General features: G+C 35.3%; 1 protein-coding gene across 2 annotated transcripts; it reads right to left on the minus strand.

Annotated features, from left to right (window-relative positions):
• Positions 1-378: 378 nt before the first annotated feature.
• LOC105057561 (nuclear cap-binding protein subunit 1-like) lies at positions 379-11,952 on the minus strand. 2 transcript variants are annotated; one of them, XM_029268202.2, is made up of 5 exons: positions 11,727-11,952; positions 8,797-8,915; positions 2,344-2,643; positions 1,027-1,097; positions 379-611 (listed from the first exon to the last, which is right to left on the minus strand). In XM_029268202.2, the coding sequence occupies exons 2-5, from the start codon at positions 8,812-8,814 to the stop codon at positions 449-451; spliced, it is 552 nt and encodes a 183-aa protein (XP_029124035.2). In that variant the 5' UTR covers positions 8,815-8,915; positions 11,727-11,952; the 3' UTR covers positions 379-448. The 2 variants fall into 2 exon arrangements, with proteins under 2 accessions (XP_029124035.2, XP_029124036.1); XM_029268203.2 differs by lacking the exon at positions 379-611 and having other exon boundaries at positions 874-1,373.
• Positions 11,953-20,471: the final 8,519 nt, after the last annotated feature.

Consider the following 20,471-nt stretch of genomic DNA (forward strand, 5'->3'; position numbering starts at 1 on the left):
ATCTGATCCTTGCTAATCCAAATTTTCGAAGCAAGAAATGAATTCCATGGCATAAAAGTATGAATCTACTAAAGAATAAAATCACATAAAACAAATTTTCTTTAAGAAAATGTTGAAGTTATCGATGGGTCAATAATCGGCAAGTGCCTAATGTTGATAAAACTTGAAGATAGAGATTTTTGTTGATTTGACAACTTCAATATCTCAACCGTTTCATTATATCTAAAAGTCATAAAATAAATTTTTTAATTGAAAATTTTGTTTATCTTCAATATGCATAGAAGAAAGTCATAAAGAACGACAACCTGCATAAGCACATGGATGTGAATTTCCCACGACACCGACTTTATGTTCTCCCTTTTTTTTTCTGATAAAACAAAAAAGGACACTGCAAAATATGATCAGATGAATTGGAGGAAGCAGGAACTTTAAATTGAATATAAATATTTTAAATCAACCAAAAAAAATGAAATAATGCACAACAAAGATTACAATAAATGTCACAATTCGGTGGTTGACTGACATAAACCTGCATAAACAGCATTGCAGAAAAGCAAATGGACATCTCTAGTAAAGACTTCAGAGTACAGTGTGTCAATATGAGGTCAGATCTGCAACAATGAGAAATAGCCAAACAGCACCAATAAGAAAGGTATAGATTTTTTTTTTAATTATTGTTTATTTGTGTGTGTGTGTGTGTGGTGTATGGTAAGACTATTAAATCTTGCATATACGCTTTATAATGACATCAGACAATATTATACAGCAAGTCATTTTCTGTTCCATTGATAAACAGCAATAATCATTAAATACCTTGACTAAAGATATACAGTGCTACCACCTGAGACATCAAAACACCAATTCCCCCCATCCCACCCCACCCAACACAGACACACCAACCCCCAACCCACAAACAAACAAAAAAAGAGGACAATCACCTGTCCACAACAAATCACAGTACAATAATTGGATAGGAGATGTGTAACCTTTAACATTTGCCTGATATTTTTGAAGAGATAGACTAACCTCGCTTGCATATTGCCTCGAAAATGCCTTGGCATAGCCCAACATGCAAAGGCACCACTGCTCCTGCTCCCCTGTGGTGTACCAATGAAATACTCTTTCACCATTTGATTGACCATCCAAACAGTTCAATAATTTCAAAAATTGTAAAATTCAACCAAATAACATGGAGCTAAGATGCTTGTGATTATTAACTTGCTTATTATTGGTTTTTCCATCATCATGGTCCACCTCCATAGTTGATGGCTCAGAATCAACAGCCACGGAATCTACATTAGCAGCCTTTAGTTTGGGCAACTTTCCATCAGCAGACACAGGAGGCGGGCGTTCTTAAGCACATCTTTGGAGCTCTTGTATAACGATAAAAATAGTGCCAGTAAGACTTGTATATGTCAGTCAGTTACAGATTCAAAAGTTATACACCAGGCAATGAAACACGATAACATACTTCCTGCTGATAATATATTTTATTGAAACTTGAAACTTTGTAGGCTTATTGCATATTTTGCTGCTATTACACCATAAGACCTGTTTGAACAATTTCTTAATATCTTTTTGCCTAGATTATTTTCTGATGGAGAAGAGAAGATGGTTCAAGGTGACAGCTTATGAGAGCATGCATGATCAAAGCTACTGGGAGTTCAAAAGATACACAGATTAAAATATAACTATAATAATGCAAATAATGCAAAGACACAATAATAGTGTTTGGAGCTAGATTTGCGGACTCGATACCAGAACCCATGCTGGTTGTTGGCCAGTATGACACCGTACCGATAATAAAAAAATTCAAAAAAAATTCCAACCGACAGTCAAAAGAAAGAAAGAAAGAAAAAAACCAAACCGAACCGATATCGTACAGAACCAAACCGTCCAGTATCTGACGGTTTGGGCCAATATCGTACCGAACCGATCAGTTTGGTCTGGTTCAGACCATTTTTCGAAAAACTAATCTGAACCAAATTGGTTCCCCGCTGGTACGATACGGTACAAGGTGTACTGGTCAGTTCGGATCGGTACGGAATACCATGGTTTAGAGCTTATCAATGAACAAAAATTCCATGATTTTTTTCAATTTCAGAAATTACTACAAAATTTACATAATGATGGCAAATAACTAAAAATATTATTATCAGGGTTAAGTATAATTGTTTATGCTGTATGCAAGTGTCTGTAAAATGGCTGATATAGGTAATATTTTTCTAAACAAATATCCTTTTCCCAATTGAGTTTATGCACTAACTTTGTTTTAAGCACTACTAGTGAGCCATCAATTAGAGTTTATGTCAATAATTAAATGCCAATCGTAAAACAATATACCTTATTTTCTTCAAGTGCTCGAGCAAGAAGAGCATCCTTAGCTTCTAAAGATTCTCGTATGGAAGTCTTATCATCTTTTGCTTTATCCACATACCCCTTAAGCCGTTTTAACCTTCCTGGTTTTTCAGACTGAACAGGCTGACCATCCACCACCTCGAGCTTTGGCTCAGCAGCCTCATACTCCGCCATAGCCTTGACTGTGGCTTCCTCAGCAAATAGAACACTCTTCTTGGGTGATTGGATTTCCTTCCTAAGATCGGTAACACGATTGCATGTCTTGTTGAGACAATTCCTAAGAATCTAGAAGGAAAAAAGGAGTCATTGTTGACAGATTCAAAGTCATGTAAATTAGCCCAAAATATTGACCGGAAAAGAACAAGAAAATTAAACAAAAAAAATCTAAACAAAAAGATGCATGTCTCACAATTCTAGCAAATTTGCACAATTCTTGAGATGATCAAGAAAAAACCACAGTAAACAGTAAAATGCATTTAAAGCCAACAAGCATTTTTGAGAAACACAGCAAATAAATAAACATCAGATTGAACCAAATGAACAGTATAAGGTGCATCATTAGGTCAGTTTTTTACTATCAGAATACCATACATACATACATACATACATATTAAAAATAATAAATATTAACCAGCAAGTGTAATTCAAGGCAGCACATAGATGTGTAGTAAGTATTAAACAAGGATAATACAAATGGTTGACACCAACAGAATTTGAAATAGTACGAAAGACAATGAGAATATATAGTTCTTCAAAAAGACAAACTGAATAAAAAGAGATTAAAACTACTCAGCAGAACAGTGTGTGTACAGAAAACTATTTAGAAATATAGTGGCTGTTGTTGATTCAGGGACGAGAAAGAAAACACTTCCAGAGGGCGATCCAATATGAAAGCTAAAAATTGGGTCGAAGAAATCCAAGTTATCCATCGATCTATCAAGGAACAAATCGAGATCAGTAATTCCAAGTATAAGGAGGCCGCTAACAAGCATCGGAAGAAGAAAACTTGGAGTCGGCGATTATATACGGACTATTCTGACAAAGGATCGATATCCCATTGATGAATACAATAAGTTGAGCCAGCGCAAAATTGGTCCTCTCGAGATCATCAAAAAGATAAATGACAATACCTATCAATTGAAGCTGCCTAGTCATCCCGTATCTTTGATTGTTCAATGTGCAGCATTTAATTCCCTACATAGATGATTCATTAGAGGATGAGGAGGCTTCTAACTCAAGGACGAGTTCTTTTCAGTCTAGGGAGGATGACGTAGACGTTTTAGCCAATCAATACCTTAATTCGATAGAACGGATTCGAAAGGGTCGGAAAACAAGCTGATTGCGAACCTATCGATTTTGACATTGCCGCACTAGAACAGGCATAACTTTCTCATTCAGTGTAAAAATCGTTATTATGATCCCAATTTAGAAAACTCTTTTCATGTTCTACAAGCCTGACCGTTTTGCCACCACTCCTAATTTCAGAGCCTAATTTAATCGTTTGACCGATCAACGGGAGCCCGAAAGAATCCTAGTTGAATTAGAAGTTTTAATCTTTATGTTAATCTTTTTTCTATTTTGTTTCAGATTCTTTATGTTATTAGGTTAGGACTTTTACTCTATAAATACGGTCCCTTTGGCCAACGTTATAACCAACAAGATTTTAAATTCTGTGAGATGGGAATGTCTTGATTTTTTCATAAAATGGGACACGTCGCCGTCCCGCTCCGTCCCGACACTTGGGACAAAAGATGTCCTAAGATGTCCCGATCGGGATGTTGGGATGCTAGCGGGACGGCCTATCCCAATACATGGGATGGTACCCCATTTCGATGTCCCACGGGACATCCCGTTGGGACCTAAATCCCTGATAACCAATTTAGTTTATTTCATGATTATTGAATCAAAACTCCAAAGAAAAAAGTTTCTTCTTCTTTTGTTGTTTTCTTGTTTCGTGCGTCTTCTTTTTCTTTCCAACGAAATATGGCCTAGGCTGCGTCATTGTCCCAAACAGACCTTCTACCAGTATTCTATATGTTGCTCATAGATTGGCATAGTACAAATTATACTTGGTAGATTGAAGCCAATGTGGCAAAAGCATAGAACCTATCCTTGAAAGGTCACTAGATTGCACTGTAACAACTTCATTGACCAGCATCCAAGAATAGGCTGATAGCAACTGGATGCCCAAGAAACAGCATGAATGTAAAATGATTTCGGCAGTCATTTAAACAATATAGTAGGTGCATCAAATTAAATAAATGTGTCAATATAATCGGTGCATCAAATTAAATAAATGTGTCGGTATTGCTAAAATAAGATAAATTGATGAATTCTAATACCATGATAGAGATGACTGAGAATAACATTGAAACTGCAACTATTAGCAGAATAGAGATTGGAATAATAAAAAAAATAAAAAGCTAGGTTAAGGTTGGTGCAGTTCTCTACTGAGTGTTGACAATGCACCATTGCCATTGCGTGGATGACAAATGGTTTCTGGACACCAATAGCATTCTATGTTAGTTAAGCAACCAGGTCCCACGATGTAACATGAACTAACTTGTCATATTTAGTACAAGTGATTTAGTACAAATATATTACCTGCTGGATTTTGTTCCAGTATGACAAATGTACTTCCCTTTCTAATACTTCTGGAACAAAAACACTTTGTGGGGCCCACTTTGGAAAATCTTTAATATAATTGATAAGTACATTAAATATCCCAAAAGAAGTATCAGAATATCCACTAATTGATCTTTATTCCTTAAGAATTGATGTTTTTGCTTGTGTTTTGCAGGAAAGATGATCACCAATGCAAAAAGCCCGATTCGTGCAGGTTAAAAAGAAAAAAATTGGGAACAAATCAGATTCAAAATAGATCCCACATGGAGACCCAAAGGAGGCTCAAATTTGGCTAAAAATCAACCCAAATCAGAACCCAAATTGATCCAAAACAGGCCCATCAGACCGCTTGGTGTACTGTAAACCGACCGGCCAGTTCACAGAAACGAGGCGCGGTCCACAGCTCAATCCACGTCGCGGCGCACAGAGAGGCGGGTTGGATTTGCGCCATCGAACGGCTGAGAGGGCGTGGAACACCCAATCGAATGGCCAGCAAAGCTCAGTTTCAAATACTTCAGTGGTGGCCCATTCCAAGCGCGCAATCCAACAGCTCAAATCAATCAGGGGCACGATTGGACGGTCGGCATTTGTTGCCAGCTGGGAGAACTAAACAGAGGAAGGATTTGTGCCATTCGACGGTCCAGAACAAATCATACGCGCGATCCGACAGCCAGCATGGTTTCTGACTATGATAAGGAGTTGTTTTGATGAGATCTAGGGCGTTCGATCAAGATCCAATGGCTAGAAAATTAGGACACGCCAGGGATGCAAGTTTGATAGTTTGAACGCAACCAGGAATCCTAATACATGAGAAACTAAGAGATAAGGTACAATCAGGACTTGGGGGGGTTATGAAGGCTATAAAAAGGGGTTTAGGGAGAAGAGAAAGGGAGAACAAAAAATTGAGAAAAAATTATAAAAAAAAAAGAGAGGCAAGCAGCAGCAGCAAATTTTATATTTTTTTTAGCTATTGTATTAGGCTTTAAGAAAAAGGGAGAATATGGAGGAAGAGCTAGAGATCTCTATGCGTGGCTAGACACCTCCAACCGGAAAGATGATGAAGCTGTAAACGGATTCTTATTTTCTTTTTATATTTAATTTTCATGCAATAAAATCTAGCCTTCACGGCCTATACCCTCTACAGACGTGCCGTGATCTCCGGATACAGTACGTGCCTAGGAGAGATAAATCGTTGTATGTTAGATTAAACCTTATATCTTGTAATTAGATTTAAATAGTTTATATTCCAAACAGATGAGCTGTGATCTACAAATACAGTCCGTACCTCTCAGAGATAAACTATACTAATATCCTAATTACAAGTATTAATATTGTAATATAAAAAAGAAAAAAATAAAATCTATCTTGTATGGTAGATTCGAAATTCCTGAGTTATCTCTCTGACTTGCTTTCATTCACAAATTACTTTAAACTAGCAATTTAATACTCACTGTTTTATTTTTTTCATAATCAATTCTCTGTTATTACTTCTTCATGAAAAAATTACCTTAGATCTCCGAGGATATGATCCCGACTCACCCTATCTATATAGTTTGAGTTGGTTTTTATTTTTGACCATCTACGACAACGATCAATAATTCTTTCCATAGCCAAATGTACTGAAAGTTTGATATGCAAACCATGAAATTATTAAATCAAAAGTGACCTGCAAATTTATAGATGTAATCCAGGCATCAACACTAAAAACAATAAAAGATAACTTTTCAGAAAAGAAGAACTGATTGTGCCTTTTTATCTAATGTAACCCCTGACAAACTATGTCCTGTTCGGTGACAACTGGTAGAACAATAATACAATCCATAAACAAATTTCAGAAAGAATAATATGCCAAGGAATAAGAATAATACTCTTCATACAAAGATTTAACTCAAAAAGAAGAAAAATAGCACACAAGAAATGTGAACAATAATGACACTTAACTTTCACAAAATTTATCCCAAAGCTTCAAGTATAATATGTTCAACCTGAATCAATTAAAACAGCATGTTGGTTAACACATGACAACCAACAAAAACAACTAATAGCCACCGAATAATTGGTAAACTCACTAAAAGGCGACGAAAAGTTTAATTAGATTGAGTCAAAAGTGATGATGATCATAAATAAAGACACATAGGAAAAGGCTGAGTCAGGTGTTATGCTGATAGGAAATTGCCAAATTGTTGCGCAGCTTGAGAGATGCTGTCAACTTCAACACATAGGAAAATAAGAATCTATCTCCACATAGAAGCTGGTCATGTAGGAGTTCTCAAAGTAGTTTTATCCATATAAGACATCCTCACAAGATTTCCACTTCTTAGGAGCTTTGTAGTTTTAAACCTCTTTGCCCTTTAATTAAATTCAATAGATTCAAGATTCTTATATTACAAAACTTAGGGCATTTCAAGTCATTGTAATGTTTGGGCAATATCACGGGCTCCCATCTTGATCAGGGACATTGCTGAGATTAATAATTTAAGTTGCAGGTTTAGTTAGAGGGCTTCCTGTAGTCTGGAGAGTGTATATCAGGGTTGTTTGCATGCCTTCTTGTATGGCCTGTGGAAGAATTTGCATTTTAGTTTTAGTCAAACTATCACAGTTTGCTAGTTCAAGTACAAGGATAGGACTTGGGAGTCCTGTGAAACAAAAATCTATCTCACTTTCTTTTGGAAGAAAACATATCCAAGAAGTCTTTGATCAAACACTGGAGGAATTTATATTTTTTATAAGAAACTTAACAGAAGTCTGCATTCTATCTATCTGAATTAGATTCCTTGAGTTCGCCTCCAACACAACCTGTCCCTATTTTCTAAAAGCAATTTTTGTCAACTTGAGTTCTAATTTTCACTATAGGAGTAAGAGACTGAAACTTCCTGATTCACAAATCCAGCAGTCTTGAATAGGAAATCAGTTCATGTTACTGTGCAACAAAAGCCACATGGTTCATGGTCAAAAAAATATTTACCTAGGATTGAAGTTCAATGATTCGATTATAATACTCAAGTCACCCAGGACAATCTCTAATCGGATCAATCACTATAGGTTGGGCATAAAATTTGAGAATGCTCTTCATCAACATGATTTTCTTATGTACAATCAATGGGTACGGAAATTGCCAATCCATCTATTAACAGCAGAGGATGAAATAATTTAGATAGCTAATTTTGTGTAATTTGACTTAGGCCCCAACCTTTATTGGCCAAGAAAGGTATTTGCAATCTTGCAGCCAAGGAATTGTAACAGCTGAACTACAAAAAAAAACTTTGTAATAACTGTGGTAACTTCTACTCACAAGTGTAACATTGGAAATAAGAAAAGCCTTATTACCTATGAGTTTAGTCCTCCAATTGATAAGACAAAATTACAAAGAGTGAAATCACAAAAAGAAGGTCAGTGCATTTCATATAATCTCATGAAACCTATAACCATCCCACAAAACCTACAACCATTGTCATCATTAAACTGGAAGTTTGACCAACAAAAACAGGCAGCAGTGAGCGACAGAACCAAATTATCAACCAACATTATTCAAAATGGACAGCAAGGAATGGCTAATAATCTATAGCATAAACTTGTAAGATTGTAGTTTCTTTCATCTAAGTGCTTATGAACTATTATGCCAAAAAAGCACCAAAAAAAACTCATACATGTGCACAATCTATTATACAGGTGCTAAAACTAAATGAAAGAAATGCAATGTATAAGACTCAAAAAAGGGGTCCATAGATTATTTTCCCACAATGAAAAATAATTCTGGCTTACTTTCAGATGCCATATACCAAAATGGAAACATCAAAAAGAAACCAGACTTACAAGTGATGAGAAAACCATAAAATGAGCCTACTGCAGCACTCCATGTCCAAATCAGCAATTTTGTCAAAGAAAGCACGGACAGCTCCTGCTTCAACAGCAGGGAATGCCCCTGGGAGTGCCTAGAAGAGTACCACAAGAATCAGAGAGCAACCTTTTGACTATCAAAGAGCTGAATTTTTTCTGATGAAACAGCACAAGATGTAAATTGTTCAAAAAAAAAAATCTAAAAAACAGGAAAAAGAACAAAAAAGCATAGGCATTGATTAATACGTATATGGTATAAAACAATTTTCAGCCTTCAGTTTGTCCACTGACCCTCACAGGTATCATGATAAAAGAAATATTGGATAATAAAATAATAATGAAACTTCAACCATAAAATATTGGATATAGAATTAAGCACCGTTGAATACACACCATAAGGTGCAATATTTATATAAAAAAATAGTTAGGTGAAGTATCTAAAACAGACACAGCAACCATAAGGATTTTTCTTTTTTGAGAATCAAAAAGCTGATAAGAGAAAAGAGAAGGCAGGCAAAATATATGGAAGAGCACATTATCATTAAACAATTAAAAGACCAAAAAAAAAACTGCGCAAAGTGATAACTCAAAGGTTAATCCAGTAAAGAATTTGAGGAAAGAGTGCAATATGAAAATTTTCAAGAAAGTACTGCACGGAAGGCAACACTACATTATGACAATCAAAGCAGAAGTGAGATGAAAGGCGTCAATCCAAGATAGAGGGAAGTTCCAAAGTATTGTCACTAGAAAGGAATTAAGAAAAAAAAATGAAATATATGTCCATCTCATTATATGAAAATCAACTATTCTGACTCACATCTATCCTACATGCAGAACTTTGTTTAGTAATGTACCAGTCTCAAAAACCTGATAAGCATAAAATTACCATGCAAAGGTCAATGATGACCAGCATGTAGTATATTGGCTTAAATGGTCGCTGTGGCAACAATAGTAGCTGCAACATGATGATATTTAACAATATTTATCAGATTAAACATATAAACGTACACCCATGTGCATAACTCAGAAACATGAAATGCTCAATTAGGGACTAACCATTTCTTAATGGTTAAATATTATCAGAAAAGTTTTAAATTTACATTTCTACTAACATAGCATACATAAAATACAATTACACAGACCAGATCATGAGGTTTTTCGTTATTATGGTTAGATGTTTTGTGAAGGACAAGAGAAACTAAATCGGCCCAAAAATCTTTCATAAATATATAACTCAATAAACCAAAGTCGAACCCTGAAAGCATACCCAAGTGGAACCAAAAAAGCATGACCATCCATCTACCAATGTGAACTATACAGAGGCAACACCTACAAGTTCAATGTCAATCAAGGAGAATATGCACCATAGAGGTGAAATGCAACAGTTCAAAAAAAAAAAAAAAAAAACTGAATTTGGTCATCCAAGGTTCTCGTAAATCTGATGTAACATGTGTCAAAGCCGACATCAAAGAACAATTCATGGCTTCAGCCACCCAAAATCAATACATTTTGGTTTTGAATGCTTGAACTGACTTATAGGGCCAAATATATTTACTGGAGAGCAAATTGTGCGATTTTTTTTTTTTAAATTCTTCAAATTCCAATAAGCATTTTCTCAAGTCAAATCTGAAAAGTAGAATCGAAATCAGTTTGACATAGGGCTCGAAGAAATTTAGGAAACTGATTGTTAAAATAAGACATCACTCCAAAAAAGATGATTCGCTTGAATAGTCCATTCATTTAGTTGATAAATCAAACAATTTGATCACAATGTCTCTTCATCCATTCTCTCTAAAAATGTTATTTCCAACATTTATGTTCTTGTATCTGGTTTCCACTATTTGGAATCTGAGCTATAGATTTTTAAAAAAAGAAGGAAAACAAATGTTTTATGCAAATCAGGCATCAGGGTATTGCCTCATGAGAGGATATTGACAGAATTCCTCTGAGAGAATGTCAATATTGCTATCTCCTCTAATAAGAAAGTACTCACCACCTCAAGCTATCCTGTTACATTAGGAAAAAAAAAGGAACCAATTTTGGCATCATGTTATATAAGGGCTCTCAGATCATGGTACACGTTGTACATAGCCAAAATTTGAATTAAGTCATCATATGAGATAACAACAAAAGAAAATTCGAAAATGTGATGCTTCGACGACACTTCATGCTATTTAGAGTTATTTTATACATAGAAATTGGTGAAGCACAGTAACCCACTAGACTTTAGAAGAAGGACAAAATACTATAAAGAATTTGGTTCAATCATATAAAATGCAAAAATTAAAAACACGAACTTTAAGTTCCACGAAACAATTTCAATAAGCCTAATTATTCAAAAAACTGACTAATATTTTGTTCAATCTAACATTCTCACAATATGCAACTTATATTTCAGAAAACTGCATAAAATAAGTAGCCACTCATAGCATTATAAAGAAGACAAATTCATATGATAGAACAAGAAATCTTTAAATAGCAGGTGCAAAATTCAAGTGGCCAAGGGACCACATAGTTAAGAAGCCAGGTGCTTAGGTGGAGCATCAGTAAATTGCATTATACAAATAAAAAAATAATGAATTATGATCATAATATATAAAAAGATCAACAAAATTAAAAAGAAGTCAGAAAGAAACTAAGATATAAATTAGAGAGACACATTCACATTTATTTGATAACCTACTTAGAGTAACATGACATGTTAACCAGGAAAACTCGCACAAATTTGAAAGAAAAAAAAAAACTAATGATTACGAACGAACGAAGAAGCATTGTAAAGGGATTTCCTAGTAAATTTAACATGGCCTTCCAACAAGAACAAAATATTACCAGACAAAGTATCAAACGAAGGATAAATCATAAGATTTCTAAACAAAAGAGGGATTGGAGGCCGAGGAGGCACTTACGATGTGTTCTTGGAGGTCGGTGGTGCCGCCGTACTCCGGGCACTTGTCACCGATCCTTACCAGAAGCGTCCGCCAGCTACTCATCGCTTCCGGTGGTGTTGGGGGGCAGGGAGAGCGGCTTAGAGAGAGGATGGTGGCGCCGGAGGCCTTTAGATATAGGAGGGCTAGGCGGAGGGAAACCGGAGTCTCGGGTGGTACACATGGCGCACCCCGCGGGGACGGGTTAAGCTCGAATTTAATAAAACCAGGCCCAAATGGAGAGATCCAGGGGATAATTGAGGTTCGCACAAAAATTGACTGCTATTGTAGATTTTATGTCACTGGGAAAAAAAAAATTATATCCTTTGTTGGATGTTAATAACCATTTTATTTTAATCCCCGATCTACGTATAGCTTCAAGACTAACTTTGTATTTACACTAAATGTAAAATGCTAGATATGTAATATAAGATGACACAGAGATAATTTTGTTATATCCACATTATTTTTTATTTTTATAGGAATGGATCATTCTATGTATTTTTTTTAAAGATAGTTTATATGATTTTACTAGATTATTATCTCCGCATCCTCTTTGTTACTCTAAAAGCATTTTTAGAACAACTACTGCATTTATTGTGGGATGAAATCCACTAAGGTTTATCTCCTAGAATTCATTTGGAAAAAGGCATAGGTTCAATAAAATTCAAAATATGTTATTTTTCTAAAAATAGAATAGCAATGTATAGCTTTTGCAAAAACAATGATATAATAAATTTTTTGACTAGATCGCTGAGAGATGTCAATCCTTCCTCCTAAGGATTTGAAAACTATAAAAGATATTGGAGCTATCACACATGCTTCCTCTTGAAGAAAGTTTTAGATTTGACTATTGAATGGTTTGATTATTGAGTAATTTGGATGAAAATTGTTTATCATTTTGCTGTGTTTGTTTTACTTACATCAAAATATTTCCATTGTAAAGAGTTCTATGTAGAAAATAGAATGTGCATTCATGCAAATACTTTACCACCTATTTTTTTTTTGTAAGAAGTTGCATTGCTCTAAATAAACTAATAAATTTGAGAATGAGAAGAAGCAGGTAAATATTGTGCATGCATACATGCAATTGGAGACAGTGAGGGAGGTACAAACTGTGGTTCATCATAATAAACTATTATATATGGTCATGCAAATTTGGAAATTTTGCATCATCATGATCTTGGGTATTGCCATTTCACATTGTAATAGCAGGACGCATTTCTTCAAACGTGTTTATAGGTTAGATCTAGACCTAGATCATAAATTATAGATAGTTCATTTAGACTTAAGTGATCCTATGAGACCAAGCTGATGTACTTGTTTCAATTGATATTTGAGATGTGGTTCAATCATGGAACTTGATGCTAAACTTTGTTAGCAAGATTATTTGCTAGTAATATAATAATATCATTTACATTTTCCTCTACGGTCCCAATGCTAAATGCTACGAGAACTTGTAGGTGTATGACAAAGTCAATAGGAATGGTTCATCGAGCAAGTTCAAGATCCAATTGGCTAAAAAAATATAAGAATGCTAACTTGAAATGGTCCCTACCACATGCACCATTAATTGAACCAAGAACTTGGTAGTTTCCAATTGAATGCACTTTATGTGAATTGGATACAAGCACGCCACATCTAGGGCATATCACGTTTAAATAAAAATTAGTGAGGGACCCATATCAAGAGCATTAAGCTCATATTTTTAGGCTTGTTTAACTGCCTGTAATTGGGTGTCTGAAGGAGTGAAGCCGGTTTGGCTCAACAGCAATCCACTTTGGGCTTTTCGTTGCCCAAAATGGAGTCAGAGTCACTTCCCAAAATAGCCCACGAATGGGAGAAATGGCATGCGGCCAAGCAGGCTCCCATTTGGCCCGCTTATAACAAACTGGAGACACCCTTAAATCTATGAAATAATAAATAAACGCCCATAATATTGCAACTAGTATGCATAACTAGCTTTTTTTCTTCTTCTTCTTCTTCTTCTTCTCTCTCTCTCTCTCTCTCTCCCTCCTTCTTCTTCTCTCTTCAAAAAATTATATCCCGCATGATGTGCACCACATAGTTGTGTATGCCAACAATTACAGCCATCTGTTCTTATAGGCCTTCATCCATCAAGCGCTTTCTCGATGCTTCGTATAAAAATGATTGGCTATAATTGATAGCAGCCATGTACTGCATGCCATGTAGGATATAATTTTTTTTCATCCACCTCCTTTCTTTCCCATGCCCCTCATCTTTTACAAGGAAAATGGAAAAATATCATTGAGAATTATCATTCATGGAGCTCGAGACACAAGTTGTAGGCCATAAAAAAAGCATTTGGAGTCTCTTAGAAATGGTGGTGACATTGAGGAGTGCACATTTAAGGATCTAGACAGCTTACATCCTAGAGGCCGACTCCCTAGACAATTGTACCATGGTTTGAACGAAGGTTCAAGATAGCGTAGCGGCTAGCTAGACTATAATGACAACTTTACAAAAGATTACTTGTCATTTTGCACTAATTAATCAACTTCATAAGATTCCAGCCCAAAGTGATATCCAGCACATACCTATAGCGACCATCAAATATTTTTGCCCTGGTCTAACAAAAGCTCCTCTGAACTTTTCAATCATTATAGTCTTTTAGGCACCTAAAGGAGTAAAAGTTTGCTTGTAACCAAGAGTCCAGTTTTCCACCCGATACATAGATTTACTAATTCATTCCCCTTCCAACAAGGGCAAGGTTATATTTTTCCTATAATTCACCTTTCTTTGCACAGTCTATTGTTGGATCATGCAATCATCATCTTAAAATCAGTGCAGATTGACGAATGAACTAATTCAAGATGTTTTAAGATCTGTACAAAATACGGTCCAACGATCAATGCCATGAAAGAAGATCTCCCCACAATCTTATGTTCCTACATTTACTTTTTTTGAATGGATTTATGTTTCTTATTTATACTTGAAGAAACTAATTACAGCTTCATTCCAGTCCATGCATGTAATAGCGTAGCCCATGGACCATCATTTTGAGTGCCACCTAAGACATGCTTAATTGCACTTCCCTTGCTTCGAAGTCTTACCAATAGCATGATTAGGTGCCCTCCAACTAAGCTGCTTAAAATATTTACACAGATCAGGGATCAAGGAATATCGTGAGGCTGAGAGCTTGGGATGCATGTAAAAGGTGGTGACATTAAGTGGCTTGGATGTTGGTTGAGAAAATATTAAACAAGAATAAGAATTGAGATGTGGTATAGCAGTAGATTAAGGGGGATACAAGTGATCACCATGCTACTAATATGGTATGCAACTTCTTTTTAGCATGGGCTATTCTTCTCCCACCTAATAGTAGACTTTTTGACCTACAAAACTAGGGCATAGAGCCCTTGGTCTACTTAGCTTCTTGGGATTTACCACTCTAGGTCCACTTCTAGAAGGATTGGGTTGGATCTTAAATGTCAAATTCCTTGAGGGATTTCATATCTAAGCTTGGTTAGAGTGATATATGCCATGGGTGCTCTATCCAAAGCAGCTTTAGGTTAAGTAGACAAAGAACACTATAATGCCCTTGATTTCTGCTCTTGGCCCATCCAATATTGTGACATATGAGAAGACTTGTGTCAACTACGAGTCCGCACTTTTATTTGGAAACTATTATTGGAAGTAAATTTGCCTCATGGAAAATGAAAAGATCGAAGAAAAATTGAGAAAAATAATCGAAGAACCAATGAGAGATGCATTGGCTGTAGAATTTTCATTTCACTTTTGGCTTCTAGTGAGTCATTTGGTGGTCCATTTCAGGCCCTGTTTTTCTACCTGGAAACTATGGTGCTGTCCATAGAGGAAGCCAATTTGTATTTGCCAGCTGCCAATATAGACCACCGAGCTCTTGGCATTATTAATTTTTAATCTAGAGGCCCCTTTGAAACAACACAACAATAATTTTAGACTTCCTATATACTTCTCCTTGGCTTCATTATATAACCAAATATCATTGGCTTATTGTAGACTGATTACTCCCCCAGCAATCCCGGCAGGCCCTCCATAACTTGATTCTGCTTTGCCTTCAAAAGTATCTTGTTTAGCAAATCCATGGCAAGCACAAATAATAAAGGAGAAAAGGGGTCCCCTTGCAGCAAATCAAGACCTCTATTAGTGGATTTCATTATTTAGTTCTTTTGTAGTATTATCCCATGATTTGTAACACTTTGTGAGCAAAATCAGTCCCCTTATTCCACATGGCATGAAATAGGCATCCCTTGGCATTACTCCTTTATAAAATACTGACTCCTAAAACTGAGGTAAATAACTCCAGAGTGACATGTTAGCTAAATAAGTTCATTAGTTGTGCAAACCCATACATGAATAATCTCAACCATCTACAAAAGTTCAGCTTGGCAAGGAAATCGATTTTGGATACCAGACAGTCATACAAAAATGTTTCTTGGACTCATATATGATTGGCCTTGTACATGATTCAACATAATCCTTACATATCTAATTAACCTTGGTGAGTTACACCAATGTCCCTTTGCCACGATTTCGCGAGACGCAGCCACTACAACATCATAAGAGGAACTTGATCAAACAAGCCCCCCTAGCAATATTCATCTTTGTGGATGATCTCCCTCACTAGACCTAGTTATGGCACATACATGGTTCATGTGAAGAATTACTTTACACACCGAACTTACATGTGGATGATCCATGGCAACAACCAATATCTTTGTTTGATTGCAAACCTCCCCAACATCTTCCCCAAGAGACAAACATAAAAACCTTCGTTTAATTTACTATGGTAATAGTATATGCCAAATATCACTATCGAAGAATCTTATTATTGACGTACCTCTCACAGTGCTCGACATCAAGATGACAAATCCCAAGCGGCAAGGTTGAGCATTGAAACAAATTAAAGTCCTCTCTTTTGATTGTCCTTGTCATTCAATGGATTTTTTTTTCCATCCTGTATCTTTCATGTGAATGTTTTATTGACCACTCCATTATCATATGCTATTATTTTTGTGAAGAAATGGGATAAAATGATTCACGACCGACTTTGTTTGGTGGTTGTATTGTTAACATCATCTAGTATTCACCTTGATTATAATATAGAATGCGACCTTGTGATGTCCCAAAGAGACTAGATTTTTGTTGTAAATTGAAAAGAGGGAAGATATAGCATCGTCTCTTAATAGTTGGCTTCACACTGTCTTCCTAAAATTCATCGACCTCTTAATGATACAAGCAGAGTAGTTTAATTATGATAATGATGCTAGCATTTATGAGGAAATTCTTTAGGATATGATACTGGCATTTATGAGGAAATTTTTTCTAATATATTACCTTACCTTTGTTGATTCCAATACCATATTGTCATCATCTTGTATTCATTTTTTCCAATCTTGGAAACATCTAAGAGAATTGTAAAAAAGACTACTACTTTTCTCCACATATATAGTTGTTTAACATGTACATGCTAAGCATTTTTAACCAAAACACAGAAAAAGGAAAGATGAACTGAAACAATGACTCACATAAAGTCAAAGATGAACTTAACATTTATGTGTGGAAATTTGCAAGTTTTTTGAGCCATCAAAATCATATCCATTTAACTAAATAAGAAACATTTCAAGCCATCAAAAGTTATTTCATGGATACATCCTTCATTAATTTGAAAATTTGGTACCACTATATTTCTCCAAAAAAAGAAAAGAAAAGAAAAGAAAAAAAACATTTTCACCATTCGGTCATGTGCATGATGCTTGCCATTGATAATTCTGTATAATGAGAAGCTTCTTTGTAATAAGATGTACCAATCTACTTCTTTTAAATTATCTATCATGCCTAACTAATCGAGTAGACATTAGCCCCTACAATCAAATATAAGTAGTATTCATGCCTCCATTTTCTTGTGAACATTGACACCTTTCCTTTGATGCCTTAATAAAATTATATTTAAGTATTGAAGTAGGGGATCACGAGTAGCTATTGCAAATGGAAGAGAGTAGAATGGAAGGGAAAGCTAATCTACACTAAAAAATACTTAGGCTTTAAACTAACATAAATTTTGTCACATATGGAATATATTGTTTTACAGCTAAGGACCTCGACGATGCACTCTCTAATTTTATATGGCTTTGTAGAGTGCAACATTCTTTTTTTTTTTCTTTTCTTTTTTAGTAATAGTAGGAGATCACACTATTCTAGTGTGAGTATAATCCAAAAAATCAGAATATAAAATACCACTAAATACTCCTGGGAATTCATCACCTTGACGTCAGGTCTAATCTCTAATGTAGTCGACAATAAAGAAAGCAACTCAATTCACAACACTTTCATCTTCTGGAAGATATGTCGAATAGCCATCGAGAGGAATGACAGAAGGACTCTCAGCTGTCACGGAGTAGCAAATGAACTTCCACCTACTTCGCCTCATTCCAGATCCAGTCAATAATACATGAGATCAGATAGGATGAGGCGAAACTTCCTATCTCTTTTACAAGATATGAACAAACAACATTAACATGCCTCTTATATGACCTCACTCCAACTTAGTCCATTAGATCATCGAGCAAGACAAAAGGATCGTGTCTGTGCAATTTATACCAATCATTTTCTTTACACACTCTTTCTATTCTAGTGCTCCTGGGTCAATGTGGCAATTCCATATCACAATGAGCTAATGTTGGGAGAAATATTGAATATGGGACGTGGTTAAAATAATAATTGCTTGACTTTGGAAACTAATGGCATTCAGTGGCATTGCCAATGGTAATAAGACACCTCACTAGACTTTATAGATTATACAAAGAAAAATAGGCAGGTACTTGAGCTTATTGCTGTCCCTAAGAGATGCTTCTTCCAAAATTTTAATTTTGAGCTGTGAAGATGTCTCTTCTAGAATTGCTTTGTAGCTATCTCTTAAGTGTAAAAGACTAGCAAGTAACAAATAGTTTTTGTTACTCTTCTAGTATTGCTTTGTAGCTATCTCTTAAGTGTAAAAGACTAGCAATTAACAAATAGTTTTTGTTACATAGGCAAGTTCTTGTTTTCCTTTGTACTCTATTCTATCAAAAAACTATGTGGACCTTGGATAAGGCCATCACTTAGATGGTTGATTTGTGGTTACTGATATAGAGTGCTAGATGATCAGGACTAGTGGACGATTCCTAGTCATTGTATTTGTCATTGTTCTTAGATTCAGTGCTGGTAACACTTTGGCAATCTGGGTAATTTAGCAGATTGTCTTGCCGTTCTGGGTAGGTTTCTTTATTTTTTTTTTTTGAAGGAATTATGTTTCTAGTCCCTAAACTAAATCGAATTTTTTTAAATGATCCTTAAACTATAAAATCCTAAACTTTAATCTCTGTACTTTCTGAATCATTTTAATGTAGTCTTTTCCCTGGATTCCAACAACTTTCTCTCATCAAAAATCATAGCTGGCAATAATTGGTACTTATGTGGTGAAACATGTCTAATGAATATGACATGACATAAATGATGTGGCATACGAATGATAATATGATATGATGGATGAAAATTTTTATTTGCTGATATGGCATAGGTGATGACGTGGCATCTGATATGGATTTTTTTCAAAAGTATCGAATCACTAAGAACATATCAGAACTCATAGATGATGTGGCATAGATGGTATGGCATATACATGATGACATGGTATGGATGATGACTTAGAATTTTTTTTCAATAGCATCCAATCATTTAGTGATACATCAACGCCTATAGGTGACATAGCATAGATGACGTAGTATAGATGATGATGTGGCATCTAATATGAAATTTTTTTGAAAGTATCCAATCACTGAGTGCCATGTCAGCAATTCAGTGTCATGTCAGCACCTATATGCCACATCATCGTCCATATACCATAAATTATATTTTTCATCCTCTAAGTTTCATATATGTTCTTAAATAGTCCTTATATTTAAAAAAACTCTAATTACATCCTTTGATTTTCTAGTATAATTTAGTTTAATCTTTCCAGTAGGATGGCAAAGAAGGTGGTGATTCTACATTCCGCTCTCTATTGACTCTAATGTAGGATGGCAAAGAAGGTGGTGATTCTAATGTAGGATGGCAAAGTAGGATGGCAAAGAATACATCTAATGACTCTGCTCTCTATTTTGACAATCATTTTTGACTTTTTGAATGCATCTAATGACTCATCTTGGATCATAATTATCACCTTCTCTACCATTCTACTGGAAAGATTAAACTAAATTATACTAAAAAGTCAAAGGACCTTATTAGAATTTTTTTAAAGTATAAGGACCATTTAAGAATATTTATGAAACTTAGAGGATGAAAATATAATTTATGATATATGGACGATGATATGACATCAGTGAAGATGTAGCATATGGGTGCTAATGTAGCACTAAGTTGCTGACGTGACACTCACTGATTAGATACTTTTGAAAAAATTCTATATTATATGCCATATCATCATCCATGTCACGTCATCTATGCCATATCATCTATAGGTGATGACGTGTTACTAACTGATTGGACACTATTAAAAAGAATGCCATATCAGATGCCATTTATCACTCATGTTATGTCATCATGCATGCACCACGCCATTTATGCCACATCATCTATGAGTGTTAACGTATCTCTTGATGATTAAATACTTTCAAAAAAAATCTACATCAGATATCATGTCATCACCCATGCCATATTAACAAATAAAAATTTTTACCTATCATG

This window comes from Elaeis guineensis, chromosome 14, assembly GCF_000442705.2.
Source record: "Elaeis guineensis isolate ETL-2024a chromosome 14, EG11, whole genome shotgun sequence".
Lineage (NCBI taxonomy): Eukaryota > Viridiplantae > Streptophyta > Magnoliopsida > Arecales > Arecaceae > Elaeis > Elaeis guineensis.

What these genes read in the sequence shown, in the direction of transcription:
- LOC105057561 (XM_029268202.2), bottom strand. An exon ending in GAGCACTTGAAGAAAATAAG is followed by an intron (nt 1,098 to 2,343) that starts GTATATTGTTTT and finishes GGTACACCACAG; the next exon opens with GGGAGCAGGAGCAGTGGTGC. An exon ending in CGAGGCAATATGCAAGCGAG is followed by an intron (nt 612 to 1,026) that starts GTTAGTCTATCT and finishes TCATTGTTGCAG; the next exon opens with ATCTGACCTCATATTGACAC.